The sequence below is a fragment of the Magallana gigas genome, chromosome 3, assembly GCF_963853765.1.
Source record: "Magallana gigas chromosome 3, xbMagGiga1.1, whole genome shotgun sequence".
Classification (NCBI taxonomy): Eukaryota; Metazoa; Mollusca; class Bivalvia; order Ostreida; family Ostreidae; genus Magallana; species Magallana gigas.
The window spans coordinates 35,393,249-35,419,226 of NC_088855.1; the positions used below are offsets into that span (position 1 = coordinate 35,393,249).

The 25,978-nt window shown below is 32.3% G+C and overlaps 1 protein-coding gene across 1 annotated transcript; it reads left to right on the plus strand.

Annotated features, from left to right (window-relative positions):
- The first annotated feature begins 4,221 nt into the window (after nt 1-4,221).
- On the plus strand, nt 4,222-22,302 carry LOC105321067 (fibropellin-1-like). Its single transcript, XM_066077864.1, has 14 exons — nt 4,222-4,658; nt 7,005-7,115; nt 7,962-8,075; nt 8,192-8,302; nt 10,161-10,268; nt 17,194-17,301; nt 17,799-17,906; nt 18,113-18,224; nt 18,861-19,030; nt 19,345-19,452; nt 20,076-20,183; nt 20,307-20,414; nt 21,069-21,176; nt 21,442-22,302. Exons 1-14 carry the CDS (start codon nt 4,316-4,318, stop codon nt 21,717-21,719), a joined length of 1,995 nt encoding a protein of 664 aa, XP_065933936.1. The 5' UTR covers nt 4,222-4,315; the 3' UTR covers nt 21,720-22,302.
- Nucleotides 22,303-25,978: the final 3,676 nt, after the last annotated feature.

Genomic DNA, 25,978 nt, shown 5'->3' on the forward strand with positions numbered 1-25,978 from the left:
AGGTGAAGCTCCAATTTTACACGAATCCGAGAACGCTTAATCTGTTGTCATGCTGGGGAACCTTGCAATATTGAGAACTGTTTACATTATTGTAATACGTTTAAAATAATCTGGTTTTTCCAGAGATGATAAACATATATATATATATATATATATATCTATATCTAAATATATATATATATATATAAATATATATATATACCAAAAATAAAAATTTATTTCGGTGTTTTGATTTTTTTCATATAATTTATTTCGGTGTTGTGATTTTTTTCATATAATTTATTTGGGTGTTGTGATTTTTTTTTCATATAAATTTATTTCTATATATATATATATATATATATATATATATATATATATATATATATATATATATATATATATATGAGAACATCATAAGCATTAGACAATTCTGACTGCATTATTCAAATTATCTTTTCTTTTTGTAACCTTGACATTTGAAACTTAAACAATAACTATTCACAAATTGTTGGGAGTGCTTGTCATGGCCAATTTTTCACAATCATCAAAATACAAATTAAGCGCCGATCATCAACTCGATATGGCAGCAGACACAAAACGAGACCAAGAACAAGAAATACCACCTTGACCCAAGGGGCCTGAAAATAGCTCCCATTGAGGTGGCATTCATTGCAAAATTCTGCCCAATTAACCATGATCCGTGGTACATCCGCTAACAAATTTAGGCGGTCAATTTTGCAACCAATATAAGTATACAAGTACTTAGTTGCCATGGTAATCAGTTTTACATGCAACATAAGTAAACAACAAGTAACTGCATCAATACTCAACAACTTCAAGTCATCGGGTCATGACAAAGCTTATTGTTTAATAATTGTATAAAATTTGTCAGTGGATGACATGAATTTCAACAATGCATTCATCAATGAAGTTAAAAATATTTCATTTCCCAAGTCAGACTAATGCATACCATCAGGGTATCTGTGTACTTAAAATATTATGATATTTTATGGAGGCCCCACGTGCATTCTTAACAACAAATGCATCAAGAGCTGAATTTATTCTCTTTTTTCCAATTTTCTTCATCTTTGTTCGATAGATAAAAAGACAAATTTCTACGTAGCAAGATATGTGACCACACAATATATGTCTTTGGCAATAACTTTCTTATTTTAGACACAGTGAACTTCATGTACTTTTGTAAGCCCTCCAGTGAATTATGAGGGTTGCCAATATCATTGCAACCACACTCTATAAAGAGTGTTGGGTGTCTATTACACCGCTTTAGCATTTCTTTGATTCTGTGGTACATCCGAGACCCAACTATACCCCTAATTCCATGCCAAATTATTCTTTGTGATGTTAGTCCCAAAATGTGATATATATTTTGTTGTGCATATTTTTGTTCCCAATGAATTATACATGATCCGACGACCCATATGCCATCTGAAATAATTTGGAATCAGTATACATATAAAGAAGTGCTCTGGTGTATGATTTGTAAGAATTTCATCAACCCATGATTTTGATTTAAGATTCATTCATGTCACTTAAATATAATTGCTTCCTTTGCCAATTCTAACGGACTGGGATTTATGAACACCGCTAGATGAAGGCATGTTCAAAAATAATAAACATCTGTTAAGCATGTCTTAAAACTAATATTGAGTTAAAGGTTTAGAGTTGTAATTATGCACACACAAAAATATTTTAAACAATAAAACATCAAAACACAGATTATATCTCGTATAAATAAATTATGTGCGTTGAAGGGCAAATATTGCTTATTCTTATTCTAAAATATGAATTCTTTGATAATGATTTTAAACTTTTGAGTTGTATTCAAAGAAACATTAGCGTACGCATAGCATCTGCCAAATGACCATATAGGTGTGTTTCAGTATCAAACTGCTGTCGTACATTTAACATGTACTCGTCGCATATCCAGGTATACACTAATAAATGGAAACTGTTATATATATATATATATATATATATATATATATATATATATATATATATATATATATATATATATATATATATATATATATATATATCGATGTTTCTTAATTATATTTTTAATTACTAATGAGTAAATGTTCTAGCCTACTAAATGTTATTGTCAAAACAAATGCAAAACGAAAAGTGCCCAGTATACAATATGATGTTATGATTCAAAGTACGTAAAATGTAAAAGTTTTATCTTCAGAAATAGCCGAAGACAAGTACATAATTCCGTAAAAAAAAATTCTTCTTTCAGTGCTTATCTATTTTATACTTTATTCAGTGCCCAAAAGATCGGTTCATTGATGTTCCTTGATGTTTATTTTTTTCCATCTCATAATTTGATAAGACACACGTGAATCTAGAGTTATTACTAGATAAAAGCACTGTTGGAACTTGTCTGGTTTGCAAAGTATTAAATCACTTTCCATTGAGAACTTACAAAGATTATAATAGTTTACGTACAATAAACATAGCGAAGCACAACTTATTTAATGAATGAGTTAACTGTCCTACAAAATGGCGAACAATATGGCGGCGAAAATTAGCTATGCAGGTGTCACTACTGTATTTCACTGAAGGTTCACGTCAAAACATGGCTGAGGCAAAATAATTCCCGAATTTTCCTTTGAATTTGGGGCGTTTCCGTTTGAGACAGGAGCTGATTTTTTTATGAGATGAAAAACAATGTGTAAGAGGTCTAACCATCCCAGTTTTGTAATAATGCAAGGTCATTTGAATTTTTGATGCGTGTTGTTACCGGAGGGGTTGAAAAGCTTGATTTCCAAGCACATGTGTAACTTCGAGGTAAACAAAGTCTCACGCCTTGCTGGATGAACGTGTGTATTTTGCTAGAAAATTGTAAATGACGCGTTGTTTAAAATGATGTCAAGAGGATTTTTTCCAGAAGTTCGTTTTGAATTTTTAATCTGTATGTAAAGTAGTGCAATTTTGGTAAGAATATATAGTAAAATTTAATACTGTAGTGCAACCTATAAGTGTTACCATAAAGCCTCTCGCTGCGCTCGGAACTAAAAAGCTTTTGATCGAGACAGCCCTTTAAGAAACGAATTGGTTTTTAAGCCAGATGGAAAATGCAACGTTTTAATATGCATCTATTCTGACCTTCAACTTAATACAATTTAGTAGGTCATTTCGGAGATGAATAAAGCTCTTTTAATGTAAAGTTTCACTGAAATATACTTTAAATTGTATTTTATTATTTCTAATTTTTTTGTCTTAGAGCTTAATCACGTAAATGGAAATATTGAAGATTTTGTCGACATGTTCAAAGTTGCAAATGCTCGTTAGTTTGAATTGCAAATACTAATGATTCGAAGTTTAAAATACTGATTTCAGATGATGGTCAGATAAAGGACTGGGAGCTAGGCTTTATTTAAGTAAAGTTTTGAGAATAGAAACACACACAACCGTTCTTTTTTCATCCCTTCGTCAAGATTAACTCCTTGATACCTTCATGTACAATTTGATTTGAAGTTTAATTAACTACACACGTATGACTTTGTGTTTCTCTTCATTTTTTTTTAACAATTTTAAATCCTTAACAACATCGATTTTTAACCAATTTTGGTAGTAGAAATAGTAACGTGGGATGTACAGGAAAATCTTTAAAAACTAGGTCACTGAACTACGGAAGCAATTAAAGTGTTGTGTTAAAAATAGCTCTGATCAGAAATATTTGACAAAGCATCACTACTACTAGTTTTCAACACACCCATGAAATTATATTATATTTTATATTATAAATTCCAGATCTACACATGTTTACCTGACAATCTTGGTATTTTTATTCATTTCATTTCACGTGCAAATGTACCTAACATGTTTCACACATGGAAGAAATTTATGTGATTTGGAGACAGAAATATATATTAATCTGAACAGTTGCAGAAAAACGTATATAAGTATATGGAATATTGAAAGGGAAATGATTTATTTTTGGCATTAAAAGCCTTTAAGTAGATATTGATCCTTTTCTTTAAATCTTTAGATTAAGAGGATTCATTCAGTTGAATAGCGTAAACATTCAATAAAAATATTTGCCCATGTTTTTAAAATTTCATGGACATATAAATCTAATGCTTTTGTCTGAGATGACAATCACGTTTGTCTTTAAACTAGATTATGTAAACATGAGGATTTTGAATTTCAATATGAAGAAAAGACTTATTTTTCAGCTAAGATAAAGCAATGATGCCATTTTATTCTTTCACTCGTTGGGAATATATCGAGACTGGTTCACATAAACCGGGAATAGTCCACTGTCATTTTCTAAACATAAATAATTCAACTAATTGTAAGACAAATGTTTCGGTCATTGTTGTTCCATTTGATAAACGTTTACGCACTGTTTACAGTAGAAACTCTTGATCAATGTGGAAAAGACTGTTTTGTTGATCCTTGGAGTTCCTGGGGAAGCTGTTCTGGTCCTTGTGGAAATCAAAAACAAAACCGAGGACGCTCATTTTGTTGTGATGAATCACTAAAACCTTGGACTTGGGAGCATTGTCTACAGCACTGTAATTTGCCTAACACTTTTGAAGGTTACCAATTCAAACAATGTCGTGTTTGTAAAAACGGAGGAAGGCTACTCTCAATTTCTTATCCTTGTATTTGCAGTTCACGGTACAAAGGGGATTGTTGTGAAGGTAGGAATGAGAATATAAAACCGCCAACCAGCCCATGATCATTGCTAATCCTGAAAAAACCTAAACTTTGATAGTTACATATACAATGTAATTTTTGGTTGAATGTAAATGCAAACGTATTCGCACTTTGCAGACATTGTTTAGTGCTTTTATAAACAAAGAATTGAAATCAGTCATATTCGTTTAAGTCAGTTTTTGCTATTTGCAAACAAGGATACAGGCTTAACTAATTTTTTTGTAAACATATTGTAAACAGATCGCCATGCTATGACCCTGAATTGCTAGTATTACATATTGGTCACTATGATACTAATGTATATCTTTATACTGTGCAATGAATTGTGTTAATGATAACTTACAGAATGAACTATGTGACTCTTGTACATGAAGCACTGCGTAGTATTCCTATATGATATTATGAAACCAGGTGCATAATACGGGCATAATAATATATATAATTGAGAGTTTATAAATTTCATGTTTTGCGATTCTGTGTCTGCATTGATAGCTCTGGTACTCTATATTGAGTCATGTATTGCATATTCTATAATAATGACCTTTGTTACCTTTTAAACCATGAACTAATGTATACTTTTATATATGAAATTTCAATATTGCACACAAGCAATGCGTCATAAAGGTGGGACCCTCAAAGCCTGCATCAAAATACTCTTAGTCCTAAGTGAGGCTAATGAATTATGGCACAGTAAAATCCGAACTGAAAATATATAAACAAGTTATCAACAAATTGTCATTTTTGGCATCCTGTGTCAGCAATGAATGCCCTGATATTGCAAGTTAGTCTTGTAATGCTATTTAACCTTTGTAAACTTTAAGCCATGTATGAATGACTGTATTATGCATAAGCGATGCATCACACAGGTGGGGGACTCAGACTCGGACTCGGAGACTCACAACCTGCATCACAATATCATTTCTGACAGTTCTTATTGTTTTGTTGCTTGATTTAGATATAAAATATAACACTGGTATTTGAACACTATATATTCACCCATGATCATCGTAGATGGGCCGAACAAGTCAGGAATGTCCATCATAAGTAAAATATTATATATACCCATGTAAATTGATGTTGAGCAGATTCTTTGATTTTGGCTGCTTTTAAATGTTCTTACTTTGACTATACGATCACGCTTTAATAAAACTGCTTGTGAAAAACTACTGGACTTGGTGCTTACTAGGTTTAAGCTGACCCTCAATGGATCCATTAGACGGAAGGGTTACAATATAGTGTCTTTTTTGTTTTCATCAATTAACAAACTATAAAAATGGTAAAGGAAATTTTTCTATTGTGTCATTCTTCTAACAGAAATAACTAAAAAAAAGAATATAATATAATTTTTTTCTGTTACATTGCATCGTAAAGCAATGGGTAAGAACGTTAGCTACAAGACCTTAAAGCCATGATCATGGCTTGGAATCTCGCTGCCATTAGCTTTTATAATTTTTACCTATTTGTTAAATGCTGGTAAAGTACATCTAGCATGAGCCAGTGGCCTCTTATAAAATTCCAAAGAAAATCTAAATAGTCAAATTAGATAAATTTTGAGTATGCAAAATTAATTGATAAAGCATTACCCAACGATTAAACTTTACATGTAACGCTGTTATGGATATAGAAATTGAAAAAGAAAAAAAACATAAAGCTAATGATTGTAAAAAACACCTCAAAATATTAAGGCGTCTTTCCCCCTTGAGATTTATCCCCCCCCCCCCCCCCTACTATTTGACATTTAAGACAAAAGACATGTATGATGAGCTATAAGGTATTTACTAAATATACCTAGCTGCAATGTAGGTGGCTCTTGTGGTATTAGTGTAATGATACCTTATCTACATGTAGCTGTTCTTTAAAGTTTATCTTTGATATAATTGTGGACTAGACATCTAACAGACAAATTGAGCGCCTGATTATAATTTGCAAGAATATATATCTTAATATCTGAGATGAGATTATAAATTTTTATAGGATCAGGTAATTAATGGCTTTGGGTTAGAAGGCTTTGGCGTTAGAGTACTTCACATGACGCGACCATATAAAATCCTCTCTTGGCATCTAGGATGCAAACTATGTACATGGTAACTTGACTTGTCATATTGAGAATATGCAAATATTTAGATTAGAATTCAATTGAATATTGTACTCATAACAAATATTTTGAATTGCGTCATATGGTTCTGTTATTTGAAGACTATTGGGAATACATTGCAGGTATTTATCCTCAAAATCGTTTGGTGCATCGAGTTAAATAACGGGTTCTAAAAGCATGTGAATGTGTTGCATAAAAATATTCAATAATTGACTGGCACATTGTTTTGTTTTAGATGAGGTGAAATGCAGTGACAACCCATGTAAACATGGAACGTGCTCTGACCACTCCTCCTCCTTTGTCTGTACGTGTGATCCTGGGTACAAAGGCATAGTCTGTGACACTCGTGAGTATATATGTTCTGGGGAAATACTTTATAAATTTTATCCTTTTTGGCTAAAGAAGTCTAAAGCAATGCCTGCTATCTAAAGCACTGTAACCCTTGTCAAATGTGTGGTTTCAAAACAATTGCAGAATAGACATATGAACGACTCCTATACTTGTAAAATATATCCATATTTATTATTATTTTAACTCACTTGAAACTTGAAATATTCTTGATTAAAAGTCGAGAGCCTTAAAAAACGATAATATCTTTGAAATGAATAGAAAAATTACCGAAATGTGATTTTTAAAAAAAATATTTTCTAAAATGTTCTGACCGATATTTGAACAAATTCTATGGGATTTTAAAATTTTGGAATATAAATTTCATATGGAAAATTGGTATTAGAATTCAATTCCTGTACAAAAATACTATTATCCCGAAGGAAATAAGATTCCTTTGGAAATTACAAAAAAAAAATCATACAGAATGCTCTAAATATCATGCAGGAAAACACTCTTTCCATCAGACATTTTTATTTTCTATGGGGTTTTAATTTTAAAGTATTTAAAAATAAAAAAATGTTCAATGCTCATTTAGAAGAGAGATTACATAAGGTAAATATGTTTAAATTTAGAAATTGCACCTGAGATGGATGCAAAACTAACACTTTGGCAGTAGCATAATTACCTGGCACAGGCTTTTTTTTAACAAATATCAATGCTATGCTTAATGGCATCACCAACATAATAGTAATTTTACATCAAATAACTGTAATAAAACAATTAAAGTGCGCAAATTTTCAAACAACAAAACATTGACGATACTTCATTATTAGAGCTATAATTGTCTAAATCTTCAAACTAGGTAAGACATGCAGCGAAGGAATCATTTGTCAGAACGGTGGTTCTTGTCAGGACGGATCGAATGGGTTCCAATGTCACTGCTCGAATAGGTTTCTTGGAGAGTTCTGTGAAAAAGGTAGGCTCAACAATACTATCTATTGTAATCCCATTAAAAAACCATAAATGGATATTAAATCTTTTAACGTTAGACATGTAATAATATCTGGCCAAGTGTTTGTTTTAATTTTGAAGCTATAACATGCAGTGATTCCCCATGTCAAAATGGAGGATCGTGTAGCAATACAGGAAGTTCGTTTCAGTGCAAGTGTCCTCCTACCCATACAGGAAATTTATGTGAAAAGGGTATTTAGATATTAACCGTAAAACCTTTTCGTTAAAATAAAATTAGCCATTTGTTGAAAACATTACACAGGCTGTTTAATGTTCGTCAATGTATGTGTATCGGATAAATGATTACATCTGACATCCTTTTATTCAACTCGATACAAAAAGATATCATGCAAATATGAGAATGAATGTGTTTGGTTACATGTGCTTGTAAAAGTTACCCTTATGCTGTGAATTATAATGCTTAATTTGATCATGTAACAAAAATATCAAATATTAAACAATTAAAAAAAAATATTTTTCCTGCCAGGAACCTAATGCATCCTCATGAATATCAATTTATCACGTGATATCGACAGCTAAATTAAGTCAGTGATACAGAAATTGGTGGAGGGTCAACACCTTCATAATTGTTATCGTTTCACAAAGGAAAAGATAATTATATTTTTCAATAAAGCATAAATTTGACCTATATATACGCACAAAAAACAAAAACACAAGCATGTGAGCATGTATACATGTACATATATTCCCTATAAACAATGACATAGACCTATGTGTTTTCCCCTAAGGTATATTTTTAGTTTGTATAAATGATATCCTATTTAAACATGCAAAAGGAAGGGTATCATGAATGACAAACATATTACACTCATAATACATATCCGTTGTATATATTTCAAAAACAAATGTTAAGCATATTCCAAATCAAGACGGGTATGTAATGAGGCAAACAAAAACAGCCACCCGATTTCCGGAGGACAGCCGCCATGAGGTCAGTTTCACTCTTCCTTTATCAATATTCATAGAATGCATTATTTTCCTGGTGGGAAACTAACAAAAAAAATATGTATCATTGTAACGATATGAAATTCATAACTCTAATTATAATTTACAGAATAAAGGTAACTTTTATTAGTAGACAATCACATACGTCTTCTTTTTCATTTAAAATTGACACAAATTATAGTGTGTATAGCTTGAACTAAAGTATTGTGACTATTGAACGATAACAGCATATATGGCATATGAAAAGAAAACCAACACATTTTTTCAACTTCTAAAATCTGGAAAGTAGGCACTGATGCCCCTTCTTTTTACTTTTGTTCTACATCAACGGTTCCATCTAGTCTCTGAGAGTTCACTTTAAATTAAGATTTTTATATCAATTAAAGATCAATGATGAAATAATGTACGTAGCACAAGATTACTAAATTAAAGATTAATATTTTAGTCGGCTGGCGTGCTAACAACTTGACCATCTTGACAAGCAAAAAATTCCTTAAACAGCGGTCTATCAAAATGTTCCACGTTCATTGGTTTCATGATCCACATTATAGATTGAATGAAAAAAAACAAGCAACTGTTGGGTTTCTTTTACTATGTGATCGTATTTTGGAAAAAAGAAAAAAGTCAGTTGAAAATTTAAAACAGATGAATTTTATGGTGAGCAACATTTTCTTGCGAGAATTTTTCCAGAAGAGATCATGTTTTGATATATAAAATCATGTAACCACACATAATGCATTTGATTTGATCTTTTAGTGGTGCCAATTTGGCGCTGATATCAGTTGAAATCAATTGCCTTTAAACGTAGGCTATTCAAACACTACATTTAAACCTAAAAGTTACCCCTTCTTGCTCTTAAAAGCACATACAAGAAATGGACTTGTTACAATTGCACTAGCGACCCTTTGTTTTTAGCGTTTTTAAAGTCGATATTCTGATTTAAATGTTTGTTTCTACATCTCGAATTCTTGAGAAAAACGAATCTTGTGAAAAATGCATGCAAGTACATATCTAAAGTAATTTTGATTATACATAGAAGTTATAAAAATATGGATTTTTGAAGTTGTATATTACTTGATTTTAGTGATATTGTGTTCGTCTCAACCTTGCCTACACGGAACCTGTACAGACACCACGTCTGGATTCAGTTGTGCTTGTGATGTGAAGCATACTGGTGCTAAATGTGATCAACGTACGTATACTTAAACCCCTCAGAAACACATTTAGTTTATGAACCTGATCACCACTCATTAATCATTGTACAGAAGATGCCTCTCACTTTAAACTTGATTTCCATCATCATCGCTCATTTGCTGTTTATCTATGACGTCACCTTAAGGCATTAATTCCCGCAATTTTGCAAACAAATGAAAATATTGTCATTTTTTTTCTTCATTTTTCCATTCGGAAAAATAGAGCACAGGCCTGCTCAAGTACGATTTTAACATACGTTTTAGTTCATATTAGTATACACATCATACTAGAAAATGGTACATGAGCAACCATGCGCTCGATGTTTCCCAGTCAAAAAACCCTCGGAAAACACCCGTATTTAGCTACAGAACATTAATTTATCAAAATAAGATCTTCATGGCGTCATTTCTGCATTATGACATCACTGTGGTGATAACTATTTACATACTTATTTTCAATATGATTTCAACAATCGTCCACATTATTTTAAAAGCTTTTTACAAAACTTTAATGTTGAGAGCTAAAAATGCATAATACCGCACATAGTCCTTTATTTTCTCTATTTTTATTGTTTACGATGCTTTTAGCAATGCATTGATAATGATCAACCAAGTTTCTAGTGTCAGTCGTTAAGTTAAAGGCAGGATACTAAAGTCACAATCCTTTGCAATGTAAACAAGGCGATAGTTTTGTTTACATTAGTTCATTTTACCAGTAAAAGTTATTTTTCAAGCCCCTTTCCCCATTTGCAAATTCGATTTGAACATAGATTAACAGCTCTTAGTGTTTTTACATTCATATAAGCTTTAAACTTAAGATCTGTTTTTCAACATAAAAAATATAAAAAAAAAAAAAAAAAAAAAGAAAGAAAGAAAGAAAAAAAACTAAATAAAAACACGATCTGAGCATTGTTTATATCACAAAGAATTAAAAGCTTTGTATCTTGCTTATGACTCGACGAATGACATTAAAACATTTTGATCGACTATTAGAAGTTCCTTACTGCAGCGTTGCAAACACTTAAAACAGGAAAATGCATTTTAGTCAAAATGGTGATCATGTCCCTTGTATTAGGGATTCCTTTTATAAATTTATGTCAGCACATAAACGATTAAAGCGATTATAATTCTTTTTAAGATAGTTTTAAAAGTTTGAACACTTCATCGATTCCTTTTAAAAGTTGACATTAAAGTTACAGATTTAATGCAGTTTTATGTGCTTTATACCAATATATATATTTTACTGTATAGATATTGTATTTTCTAATAGGTTCCATTTTGAGAACAGATTTTCAAAATATAAAAAATTATTTATTTAAAAAAAAATAATCAGTGTAAATAACAATCATGTTCGTTTGTATGGACTAAGTATTGGGGTTTTCTTCATGAAATCGAGTGTAAAATATACATGTTATTTAATGTGTATTTTCCAGTGGTTAAGTGTCCATCTAACCCATGTGTCTACGGAACTTGTTCTGACACACCGTCAGGATTCCAGTGCTTATGCGATATACACTACACGGGTATCAAATGTGATAAAAATATGTAGGCCATTCAAGTCAAAGTCACCTTTCCAATCCTTTTGCAACATGTGAAAAGTGATAACTTGTTTGTTAAGGCATAAACAAATACATGATATTGATTTCTTTAATATATAGATTATATCTAGATTTTGTTTTTAAATTCTACTTCAGATTTGCGAAAATATTTAAGAAATAGGGTATTTTTTAAAATGTATATCAAGATATAAATACAGGAAGGTCACGCGATCAAATCCCTTAAAACCAAAAGGGTTTATCACGTGACCAACCCGTAGATAAATTTTGATTAATATTAATAAATTATACCTAATGTGTTATATTTACATTTATCGCAGATTATGACGATAACATTGCATCATACGTCCAGATGACATATAAAGCCGCATCCATTAACACGACGTTACGAAAAACCTAAAAATATGACACCTCATTTGTTAAGACACCACTTTTGCATTTAAATATAGTAAAACAGTAGAAAATTCACTTTTACAATTGAAAAAAAACGATTGAAGCGTGGCGATATAGTACCATTTCCGTTGAAGTCGCGTTTGGAAAGGTATTGAAAGAAGATTTAAAGTCTACATAGACACTTTCCGAGGAATTACTATCATAAAATCAGATTCAAAAGCATAACGAATTTCCTCGGACATTGTAAAGGCAAGCTATTTAATTTCTTTTACGGAACAAAACAAACAGAGAGGCAGAAGGAGTTAAATTTGACCTAAATTGACTGAACACGAAAGGTTGGTGATCTTCCGATTGCGATTTTGATTGAAATTTGCTATAAAAGTAAGAAACTAGCTATAACTGATTTAAGTACTTTGACAAATTGCGATTGTAATTTTTAAGAACGCCTTGTTACAATGTTGACCCATAAACATCTGTTTACGTGAATTTTAAGCCACGATCATTTATCCCCGCAGTTAATGTTGTATTGAAAAAAAAATGAATAACACTTCGTATAACAAAGTACAGACCATATTTCCCACATATTTTATGCATATGCGTGTAAAGTTTGTTGAAAGCTACAGCAGTTATAACACTGTAACCCACACAAGGTACTAAAAGGTTAAAATGACTAGTTTTATTATGACCTCACAAAATACTGAACGATGTAAACTGCAACGTCACAAGCGCTGATCAAAGTTCACGCTTGTGACTTTTACAGTGGCCCTTCCATTTATATGAACTTTCCCTTAGGATAAAATATGATTTTTAAGGTATAAATCATATTTGCAGACAAAGCAAGAAGTTAAAAAATGTAAATATAAGCATTAAATCATTTTTTTGAAAGATACAGTCTCCAAACCGCAGCGGTGTGTGCATAAGAATTTTTATAATGCGCCAACGCGCGTTACTCAATTTGGATGCACACGCCGCTGCAGCTATCAGACTGTATCTTTCAAAAAATGATGATTCAATGCTTAATATTATGTTTTCTTAACGATATTATGCCCTAAGTGTAGCGTACTTGTATGCTACACACACGGATTTAACCAGATTTAGACCATGAATAAAACAGATTCGTCATTGAAGACCTTTATTAAAACCGGAAACAACGTCACACATAATGCAGGGGCAATAACACAACATAACACAGTAGGGGATAGCATAGAGTTATCTCTCTTAGAATACGTAATGTAAATTACAAACACTACATCCCTTCCTTTCTTGCCATACAACTATGTTCCAAATGAAATAACTTCTAAAAAGTAATCAATTAAACACATATGCAGTGCCATACTAATTTGTACATTGGCACAAATCATTATCTTGTGTTGACAAAGACATAATAAAAAAAATTCCAAATATGACATGAAGATTTCCTATTACATTTTACCAATACCAGAATGCCAATTTACAGTTATTTCCCAGGAAGTTATTAATACATAGAAAATCCCTCAAATCTGGATGGCAGTTTCTTATTTCCTACAGGTCTACTTTGAACACCAACAGTTTCACTACTTGTATCATTGGACATTACCGAACACAATTCGCTCCGTATTGGCAAATATTGCTTGAACTCGATGCGATGCCACTGCTGATTTATAAGACATTGTCTAACCGAACAAAGCTCTGGGTCATCCTCTGACGCTCTCTCAATGTCGCGAGTTGTCATAGCAATCGGTGTTGCTTCTTCAGCTACAAACCTAACATAGTCGTCTACAATATCCTGTGACTTCTGCGGAATGTCATTTTTGACAAGACGTGAAAGCGTGTCTGCTATGTTCTTCGGACCCGGAATGTACCGAACTTTAAAATTGTACGGTTACATGCGCAACACCCAACGCTCTATTCTAGCGCAAACCTTTGACTTTGGAGAATAAATACACTCAAGCCGCTTGTGATCAGTGAGGAGCTCAAATTCTATGCCGTACAGATAAACATGAAATCTTTCACATGCCCACACTAGAGATAACGCCTCTTTCTCCGTCTGAAAGTAACGACGTTCCGTATCGCTCGAACTACGGCTCGCATATGAAATAACACGAAATTCACAATTTTGCTCTTGAACAAGTACCGCCCCTAGTCCAACGGGACTAGCATCAGCTATGACCTTAGTCGGCGCAGATTTGTCATAAAAGCCTAACGTTTCGGCATCCGCAAGACGACGCTTCAGTTCAACAAATGCTTCTTGTTCCGACTTTCCCCATCTAAAAATTGCATTTTTTCGCGTCAACTTGCGTAATGGGGCAGCAATTGTTGCTAGATTCGGAATAGATCTAGAACTGTAATTCACGAGTCTCAGAAAACTACGAACTTCTGCTGAAGTTTTTGGTTCGCGCGCGTCGACGACAGCTTTGACTTTAACATCCGCCGGACCTATGCCACGACCAGACAGCACATGACCCATAAAAACAACCTGTGACATGTTCAATTGACATTTGTCCCTATTAAGGGTAAAACCTTTCTCATACAACACTTTGACAACATTTTCAAGACATCTATCATGATCATCTTGACTACTTGCATGTACAATGATATCATCCATAATATTGTGTACACCCTCACAACCTTGCAACACTTGTTGCATGACCTTTTGATACATTTCAGGGGCACAACTAATACCAAACATAAGACGTTTGTATCTGAATAAACCCCTGTGTGTTACAAAAGTAGTAATTTCTCGAGATTCAGGTTTCAATTCAATTTGGTGATATGCCCAAGTAACATCAAGTTTGCTAAAAATAGTACTAGAGTTCATTTCATGCAAAAGTTCATCAATGGTTGGAATAGGATGACGAACTCTCTTGACGGCGGTATTGGCCTGGCGCATGTCTACGCACAATCTGATGTCATCACCTGAATGTTTCGGAACGCACACAATGGGCGACACCCACTAACACGGCTCTTCAACGCGTTCAATGATGTCCAGGTCGAGAAGTTCATCTAGCTTGTTGGCGAGTTTGTCAAGCAAACTATACGGTATCCGCCTCATTGGTTGAATCACTGTCTCAACATCTGGATCAATTGGAATTTCTAGTTGAAACGATTTCAGCTTCCCTACCCCCTTGAAGCACTGAGGGTACTTATCAAACACTGAATGGTTATCTGCGTTGACGGCATTACTAACGCTGCGCACGATCTGTAGAACACCAAACTGTAGGGCATGTCCCTTCCCATCGATGACCACGAATTCCACATGCGGTATAACGGTTTGGTTGTATTTCACGGTTGTTGTAAAAATGCCAGCCACCTTCAGGGGCTCTTGACTTCCATAAGCGAAGAGTCAGCTTTGGATGAAACAAATTTGATGCGCTTGTCCTTCAGACTGTTCCATTACGGCATCCCCATAATGTTACAACTTGCTCCTGAGTCGATAATCATACTGAGGTCAACACCCCCAACATTCGCAACGAGGCCATCATCTAACACAGAATTACGGACACTAAATGCGTAAGCTTTGTCCTCATCGGCTTGATCTGGCTGCTCTGTGATGTCATGAACTCTCCCGTGTTTCCCCTCAGCACTCCAGTTTTTGGTTTTACACTGTCGTTCAAAATGTCCAACTTCATTTCACTTACGACACTTTTTCCCCTTAACAGGACATCTAGGATCATTTCATAAGTGCCCTTCATAACCGCAACTGTAACATTTACTGTTAGTTTTTTTCACAAAACGTCTCTTATTCTGAACACTAACCTTGTTGACTACATTGCTACTGGCTCCTTGGGGCTGATTTTCAATTGATGTGGCTTGTCTCTAAGAGTCTTCCATAGCTCTGGCGATTTCACAGACTTGGTCGAAAGTGAGTTCTCTACCCTTCTCAAGTAGTTTACGGCGCAAGTTATGACGTACGCACTTGTCGATAATCTGGTCACGTATCCTCTTGTCTATTGCGTCACGAGTCCCGAATTCACACGTTTCTGTACGCTGACGTAATCGGGTTATGTACTGTTCAATAGTCTCCTGTGTGGACTGTGCCATGCTTCGAAAAACAGATCTCTCATAGGGAACATTTGCTTGGGGCTTAAAATATTTGTCCAAAGCGTTCAGCACTTTTGCGTAGACGTTATCACCCGTACCTTCCGGTAACGTAAAGAAAATGTCTTGCACGTCCATACCTGCTGTATGTAAAAGCAAAGCCTTTGCCTGCGCCGCATCCTCTATCCCTTTCCCTGTTGAATATAATTCAAATGCCCGACGCCATCTTTGCCATTTGGATGCGATGCCGGTCACATCAGAAACATCAAAATGTGGAAGTCCATGCAAATCATGCATCAAAACACTTGCCATCCTTAAGCATTAATTATCCTCGTCGCCAATTTCATGTAGCGTCCTTGTATGCTACACACACGGATTTAACCAGACTTAGACCATGAATAAAACAGGTTCGTCAGTGAAGACCATTATTAAAACCGGAAACAACGTCACACATAATACAGGGGCAATAACCCAACACAGTAGGGGATAGCATAGAGTTATCTTTCTTAGAATACGTAATGTAAATTACAAACACTACACTAAGTGTGTTTTAGCGTAAGTTAGTTAGTTTTTTAGTACATAGAAAAAGTAGTAACATAAATTATTCATGCGCTACTTTGACCTCTTGATCCAGGCTGAAAAACAGTGGATGGCGCAAACTGTGTTATTTATTTAAGGGAAAACATTTGCAAGTGAAAATATATAAGAATATGATACAATTATTCTATTTTCTCCTTAGATACGTGTTTCATATAGGTGGTTTTTATCCACGATATAAATTTTCAAATGAGTAAATGACTATAACTGTTTCAAATTTCAGTTGTCCTACACAGTAAACAAGTCTTTTATAAAATGGAACGATTAATATGTAATAATGCCTTTTGTACAAGCAATTTATAAAATAATATGTATTTAATGCTTTATACTAGTATATGCAGCCTGTTTTTGTTCAATTTAGTTATCAAATGTGTGAACAGTCCGTGTGTACATGGTTCTTGTCAGGACACGAATACAGGATTTACTTGTAACTGCGACCCAAAATTTTCTGGAATCACTTGTGACACTCGTAAGATTATAAACAGTTGATTATTGCAAATCATTACTATATTTCATCTTTGATCATTTTACCTTTTACAAAATTAAAATGCAACCCAAATTTGGTCTGCCTTATTTGTGACATCTCATTTCTTTCCGTTACTCTAGTTATTCATTGTAATTTTTCATGCAAAAAATTGTTTTGATTTCCATTTAATTTTTTTAGCTTTAATGATGTAAAGTTATTACTTAAAATTTAATTATTTAAACAAAATTCAATGATTTTTCACATGGAAAAAATATATATATATATATATATATATATATATATATATATATATATATATATATATATATATATATATATATATATATATATATATATATATATATATATATATATAAAGATAATCATTAAAGAAAAAATATACAAGTACATACATATTTCTGTTATCTTTAATTAGAAGAATAATTATATAAGTAAACAATATTAATATAACAATTAAAATTAGAATTTAATCATTTTAGCCATCAAATGCACATCTAATCCGTGTATCCATGGAACCTGTTCCGATACCCCACTGGAATACAACTGTCGCTGCGATGAAAAGTACACAGGGACCAAATGTGACAGTCGTATGTATACATGTTCGTTTAAAAAATAGTGATAGTAGTCAACTCAATTGCAAGTTACCTTGCATGTGCTCGTAATATTTTTATTAATTTTTCAAACAATTAAAAAAGTCAAAAACGAATTAAGACGTTATATGATAAGCTGAAAAATTCTTTTTAAGAGTTCTGAATGAAAACTGAGGCAGTGAATTCAAATCATTTGATTTCAGTGATACTGTGTTTGTCTCATCCTTGCCTGCATGGAACTTGTACAGACACTCCGTCTGGATTCAGTTGTTCGTGTGACATAAGGCATGAAGGTGTTAAATGTGGTCAAGGAACGTATACTTAACTCTTTTTTCTTTTACAATATTTTGGTTTCTGTTAAGGAGACCGTCATTTAAATGTAAAAAATAAATTAATGAATTGAAAAAATCAATAATTGAGCAATGAGTTATATTGTATCGTATTGTATTATACCATAACATCGTATCGGATCATAAATGAAACCTTCTCTAATACTGTTTATTACATTCTGATACAAACCATGTAAAATAAATTAAACTGTCAAATATATAAAGCGTTAATTTAATGTTCGCGCTTGGTACAAAGAGTAAACATAGTTGACACATGTAATGTACTATGGTCATATTCTCTAATTAATCAAGAAGTGCCTAAACGTAATTTGTTTAAAATAATGATGCTTTTTATAATGAAACCAGAGAAAATATCGTAGCTACAAAACAAAAAGAAAAAAGTTTTCTTGTTAAATTATCCTTTTTTATCTAAAGCTTATAAACTTGTAACACCACGACGGTTCAGTTCTAAAAAAAAAAATATCAATAGTTTTGTGTGATTTTAAAATGTAAACTAATACTGTGTTTGAATGGATTTGCCAATAAAGCACTACATGTTTATCATGTAATATACTAGACAAAGAAACCAGGAATTTAGCCAAAAAATCTTTTGGATTACCAGTTTATTAAACCATTTCCGCCTTCCCATGATTCTTTGGCAATATCTGATTTGGAATTTTGCAGTGGTTAAATGTCACTCAAACCCCTGTGTCCATGGAACATGTGTCGATACAGCAACGGGATTCCAGTGCTCATGTGATACATTCTACACAGGAAGAAAATGCGATAAAAGTATACCTTGTAACATTTGTTGATTTTGTACACCACAAGGTGTACAAGAAAATTCTTTACCTCTTAAAAAATAGACACAACTAATCATCATCGCAAAATTTTATAATGTCGGTTGAATTATAATTCTTTGAACTTAATTTGAACAAAAATCCTTGTTGATTCGAGATAAAACTTAGTTTTTAATCATACTGTATATTTTGTTACTGTAATGCAATTATTACCTTATAATCAAGGGGTTAGTCACTTGCATTTAAAAGTTGTTAAATATAGGGTATTATTAATCGAATCGTAGTATGCTTTTTTCGCCTTTCTAGGCAAAACATGCTCTTCGAATCCTTGTAAACATGGAACATGCAATGACACAGCCTCTGGGTTTAATTGCAACTGTGAAATTGCTTATACAGGTGCACTTTGTGACACATGTAAGTCAAATAACATTTTGATTAAAATTGTGAATGTAATTGTTTGGCTAAATGTACTTTGGCGTCCAAATCCTTTACATTTTCCGTTGCAATCCTTGGGATCGGTTCCCATATACCTTTGAATCCTGCTGTAGGCGGGACAGTCCTTTTACCATTGCACTCCTCCTAGTTGTAAATGTTTTGAATGTTGTGTGAAAAAGGTCATTTTCACTACATTCTGCGAACAAATAAAAATTAAAAAGTAGGTTCTTTATTTGCATCACAGAAGCAGATTGTTAAAAGCATTTTCCTTAAATGCAAAGTCAGAAATCTCGAATATTTGAATAGATACAGCACAATTGGGCCACAAGTGGTGATATCATCGTCAACGTCACACATTAAACTAAAATCATCTTTGTGTTCGAAATATGGATTAATTTGAGCCAAAAAATAATCAAACAAAAGTAATGTTTGACGGACAAATGGACCGACCGTCTAAATACTTTAGGACGCCAAGAGAACGATGCCTTCCTAAAAGAAAAATATTTGCCTTTTCATATTTATTATTTTTCAATTCTATTCTACAGACATTTATTGTATTTATGCTAGTATTTCTTGTTACATGTATATTGCCTTTTTTACAGTAAAAAAGTGTTCCTCAAAACCATGTGTCAACGGAACTTGCACCGATACATCATCAGGATTTCAATGTGCATGTGACACACTCTACACGGGAACTACATGTAATAAACGTACGTATTATAAAATACATCATAATCTATTTATTAGCTTCGGTTTCTTACATCTCTTTCTAACATAAGCATTTGATTGAAACATATTTAAAACACAAACTTTTATATTTATATATTTATTAGGGAAAACATGTGCTTCTAATCCATGCATTCATGGAACATGCATTGATTCAACCTCTGGCATTGAATGCCAATGTAACGTCACTTATACCGGTACATTGTGTGATACAGGTAAGTTACGTTTTTAATGTTTTAACAAATTGATTTGTTTATTCTTTGTTTGCTTGATTTATTCTTTTAATCCACAGATGTCGTGATTAATGCATGTTATAAAAATTGTTCAATTTCTACTTAATCTTTTTCAGAGCTTCAGAATCAAATCAATTGAGACTGTTAGAGAGTTGGTTTATGATATTATATGACAAACCATTTGTATATGCGCACATATTTCACATTAAAACAAGACCGACTCTACATTTACAAATTAATTAACATAATAATAATCAATCTGTATGTTGCTGAAACTAATTAAAGTAGTAAATGCATCTCTTTCCGCATCTACAACTTATAGCTCAATGCACATATAATAAATAGGCATGAAATAAAGTAAGCATGGTTTTAACTTTATGATATGAGATATGATATTAAGTTGTGGGTATTATATCCTTTTCACAAATATAATCCAGTATACTCGGCATTTTCTTACAGCTGTTTTAATATCTATTGAAATACCACACTGAAATGAAATAGCACATCAATCTACTCATTTACATTGAAGCATAGTTTCATGATTACAAAACTCGTATTTTAGATCAGTTATATATATTTAAAAAAAAAACTTCATGGAATGGTACCTTTGAAACATTTTCAATGTTGCCTTTACAGTAATTACTTGTGCCTCCATCCCCTGTCAGCACGGAGTATGCACTGATTCCCCCACAGGCTTTGTGTGTACCTGTGATAGTTCCTACACAGGTATAAGGTGTGACACAGGTAATTATCTCAATGCGTAAGAAACCTAAATGTGCTTATGAAACAATGTACCCGATTTGCTAACGGCTTCACTTACATGTTCCTTATTTATGATAAAACATATATGAAAAATTATAAAATATTTTAGTGAGGTTCAAAAGAAAAGTAATTTACCTTTCGACACGAAAAATTTAAAGGCGTGAATAGGTACGCTTTATGATTTAGAATTTCTTGAAGTTTCTTTGTTTAAAAACTATAATTTTGTTATTATCTTTTCGTTTTTAAGCTTTACCTATAGAGGAGTCCCAGGAACTTCTTTTGCCGACATGGTTTCCTTATTTAGAATATGCCCTGTTAAGCCTGGCGTCACTCACTGGTGTAATGGCTATGGGTTGTATCTGTATGAAATGCTGTGGAGCATTTGGTATCATCAGAGATGACGATGACGACGATGATGAAGATCGGGAAGAAAATGACTTCAGGAGATATAAAAGGGATTCTATATATCCACTTGACACCCAAAAGCCTCCATCGTATAAGAAACGCGATGGGCTAGATTTTTGATGAGATGTAAGAATAAAAATTTAGACTGTACTGTTCAGATTATTTTTTGAAATGTTGACTTGTTAAACAATTTTGCTTATTGACTGAAGTATTTTAGGAGTCGTTCTTCTTATATCAGAATAAAGATAAAAGTTTAACTCGTGTGCATCGAAATTAACAAGGGTTTTTAAGATTCTTCTGATCGCATTCTTTCATTCCTTAAAGGTTTGTTTGACATGTTTTCAATATATATGAGACTAGTATTATTTTATGATGTACCTGCCGCTTTAGTTTTCGACGTTGCTGTATGCTAATTGTTCTTAATTATAATTTATAAAATCCAATTTTAATTCCCAAACGCTTTTATGATTTGCAATATATAAAACTAGTGTTTGTGATTTGATCTCTATGGATGTTTTGTGATTTGCACTATGTATTTGATAACTTATTTCAGACATTTACATTGTGATTTCTGTGACAAGATCTACATGTATATATTGCTGATCACTAGTACATATAACATGTTTTTGATTAATGCGATTTTCAGTTATATTCTGTAAAATTTTATTGCAATTGTTTGTGAATATTTTTTGTGTGGGCTTTATCAAAATATGATTACACACATGCCAAGTTTTATCTTATTCATTTTATTCGTTGTTTCCGATCCATATACATTAGAACCTATTTTTTTTTAACCTTGAATACATGTATCCATCATGTATAAATAGTCTGCTATTAATTCAAAGCATTGAAGAGTAGAAAAGGATTTACCGAGAGAAATTTTCTAAAATATCATTAACTAAGCAGTAATTAATTATTGAAAATTGCATTAAGGTCTTCGGAGACAAGCACGCTTTTTCAAATAAAAAATTAATTACTAAGAAAATAAATAAATGCTTCGGTGGAAAGATGCATTTAATCATTAGGATTACAAAAACTATTGAAAATGAATTTTATACCTATTAGATTTTTAATGATTGGTTTTTATAGATCAAATGTAAAGCGGGGCAACTCTTAAAGAACAGGAAAGGTAATTTATTAGGACATATTCTGCTTTTACATAACTGATACTTAAACATGAAAATTATGTCCAAGTATTCTGAGTATTAATCCCACAGATATGTGTTTGCCTCCAAATTCTTGAATCTGGGACTATTATGGATTGGATACCTTCCTTAAAAGAAATGCTAAACAATATTTATTTTTAGAGTGTGTATCTATGATTCGTATTTTATCAATATTTTCGAGAACTTCTTTTTAATAATTTCTTGCAAAAACGTTTAATCATTATTTTGAGATAAAAGTTTTTTTTCAACACACCACCAAAATATCTATAGATACGTAAAAGGTGTTTCTTAGTCTTCTATATAACTGTGTTTCAATGTAGTTGAACTTTACTCGTGTGCAAACAACACTGGGTTGAAAAATTACTGTAGTAGACGTTGGTATTATGTTCAGTTTCCATATGAATCATTAATGCTATATGGAGTATCATTGAATATAGAATTTAAAATTGCTATTTATTTTTGTGTGTTTCACCTTACCGTGGGAAATAATTACCTTTAAAAATACAAAATAAATCTATACTGCTTACCAAATTACTTTTCCTTTACGATATGTAGGTGATAAAAGTTTTGATATTGTGACCCCTAAAAACCATTAACTATGTACCACATGAGAAAAGTATTATATAGTCTTGGAACATAACAATAATATATTAAACATTTTTGCTTCTATGATCTATTACAAAATATTCCCCAGTAAAGAGCAAAATGTAAAAGAATAAAGACCCCTCTGGTTCCCTTTATCATAGGGGCCGGCCCCTTTTTCCTGGAATTGAAGGAAAGGTCATTTGAAAATAAAAACATTTTGTTCAACAAGTTTTTTATAAAATTTTTACCATTCGGATTTTGCACACAAGTAGTCTGAAATGGAAATCAAAATGAAGCCAAAATTTATGTTGTTTCTGTCTATCTTTTTGTATTTTGTAAATATCTCTGTTTCTACTAAAAAAAAATGAAGTAGAAAGAACATTAATTTATCTATCAAATTTATGCCGATTTTGGAAATCAGGGCTGCGTTTTACAAAAGAACTTACGACCAAATTAATGAATGTTTATTAATCACAAACTAATCAATTTATTCTCATGGTTGTAAAAAATTATCATGGACAATACAGTTCTCTCTAAGTTTTTATTTTTTATATATCATTCCATGAGATCATTCCATGAGACTGAAAATATCTATGACTTTGTCGTAAGTTCTTTTGTAAAACGCAGCCCAGGTCTTCAACTAATCTGTTGGATTTTCCATGGATACCAAGAGTGCTAATCGCGCCCCATTGTTAGCAGCCCATTTTTCAATTCATATGAAGCAGAATTCATTCAAAAACAAACTTGTACGGAGAATCATTTAAATAAGAAGAAAGACCTAAACAAATAGCATATAAAATAAAAAAAAAATAATCAGAAAAATCTTAACAAAAGAAACAAGGACCCCCCCCCCCCCAAAAAAAAAAAACATCTATACCTGTAGCAAGACTTTGTGAAGATGATAAACCTTAAGCCAAAATTGATTCAGTGAAAGCTACTCTTTCTTTAAGATAATCTCCATTATATATAAGAGGAATTACGCCTAATTCAGGTAAATTTCCACAATATGTTATCTGTGACGTAGTGTATATGAGTTATCAATACTATTGAACTTTTTTGTACAAAAGTATAAGAATCAACACTCTCCTGTATTCTGAATTTGAAAGGTTTTAATCATGGGGTATACGTACAGATCAGTACTATTTCAAATACTATTGTACTGGTTCCTAATTTCACTAACCAAAAATGAGGAGCGGTGTAAACCTGATGGGTCTGACGACTGCCATGTTTTCCCTTGGAGATCTTGGGGCAGTTGTATTGGTATTTGTGGACATCAAAAACAAACTCGAGAACGTGTGCTCTGTTGTAATGCTAGAGTAAGACCACATGATATTGAGCATTGTTTGCAGCATTGTGGATTTCTTAATGATTTTGAGATACTTCAAAACAAGACTTGTCTTGTTTGTGAAAATGGAGGTACGCTCTCCTCAATATCATCTTCATGCATATGTGGCCCAGGCTATATCGCTGATTGTTGTCAAGGTAGGACTTGTACTCTGGTGCTATTTTTTTTTAATTTAAACGTAATTTTGGGAAAAAACTGTTAAAAGTTGAATATTCAACTTAATTTTATTTAAATATAATATTTTGATTTATTGCTATGATTCAAAACTTCAATATTGATATCATATTAAACTTTTAAATCAGTCTTTATACAGGCACTGAGTTATAATGAATTTGTTTCTTTTCAAATGAAGTTAAATAATTTCTTATTGATAAAACAACGATTACTAGCTAAATAGCGAGGTAGTAATGTTAAGATCTGAGATTAATATTTCCAGTTATTATGGGGTTTTGTTGTTAAGATTGTGAAGGGCACCAATAATTTATCAATTCTCAGATCAAACTTTAGGCAATGAATAAAAAACAATTCCTATAATATTATAAATAATTTATGATTATGTGGCTATTTGTTTTGTTCTGGTTTCTAAAAATTTTAAACTCAATTTATAGCACTTTTACACAACATTAATAAAGAGTTTTTCCGATATACGGTATATTAGCAAACGCGCTATGTTGCTTGTATTTTGTAGTTTAATTAACAAATAATCAACAGTAATTTCCTTTAAGGTCACACACTTTGTGAAAGTGCAATAAATATCTTTTTGCTGATAACGTTATACTGCAAATCGTAGATGTAACTTAAGTAAGGAGTCTTCTCGTTAACACGTATATCTTATAATGAAATATTCAAGATATTTTCACACAGTCAAACATATCAACTTACCAAAAGATAACATCAGTTTAATCAAATTACATTTGACCATCTTGTTTTCACAGCAAGGTCAAGTTAAGGTCGCCATCTTTTTCCTCAATTTAAAGATGATATAAATTTATGTAGTTTACTGTACTTTGAATATAATCAAAAGGTAATTTAATTAGAAAATCATATTTTGAAAACACATATTTAAAGCCAAGTATCTATAAATTCAAACTAGTTGAAAAGTCCAGCATTAATGTTTATATGTTCAATAATGCTAAATAGACTCTTAAATCTAAATTGATTTTGAATTTTAAAAAAAAAACTATTACGCCAATATTCCGCCAAAGCATAATTATTCTTGTTAGATTCTATCTTTGAATACTATTTATATGCCACGTTGTATCATTGTGAGACAAACAGAAAAA

Coding starts and splice junctions, on each gene's coding strand:
- LOC105321067 (XM_066077864.1), top strand. CDS start 4,316: ATGTTTCGGTCATTGTTGTTCCATTTGATAAACGTTTACGCACTGTTT. Junction 19,453..20,075: donor AGGTGCACTTTGTGACACAT/GTAAGTCAAATA, acceptor CCTTTTTTACAG/TAAAAAAGTGTTCCTCAAAA. Junction 20,184..20,306: donor GGGAACTACATGTAATAAAC/GTACGTATTATA, acceptor TATATTTATTAG/GGAAAACATGTGCTTCTAAT.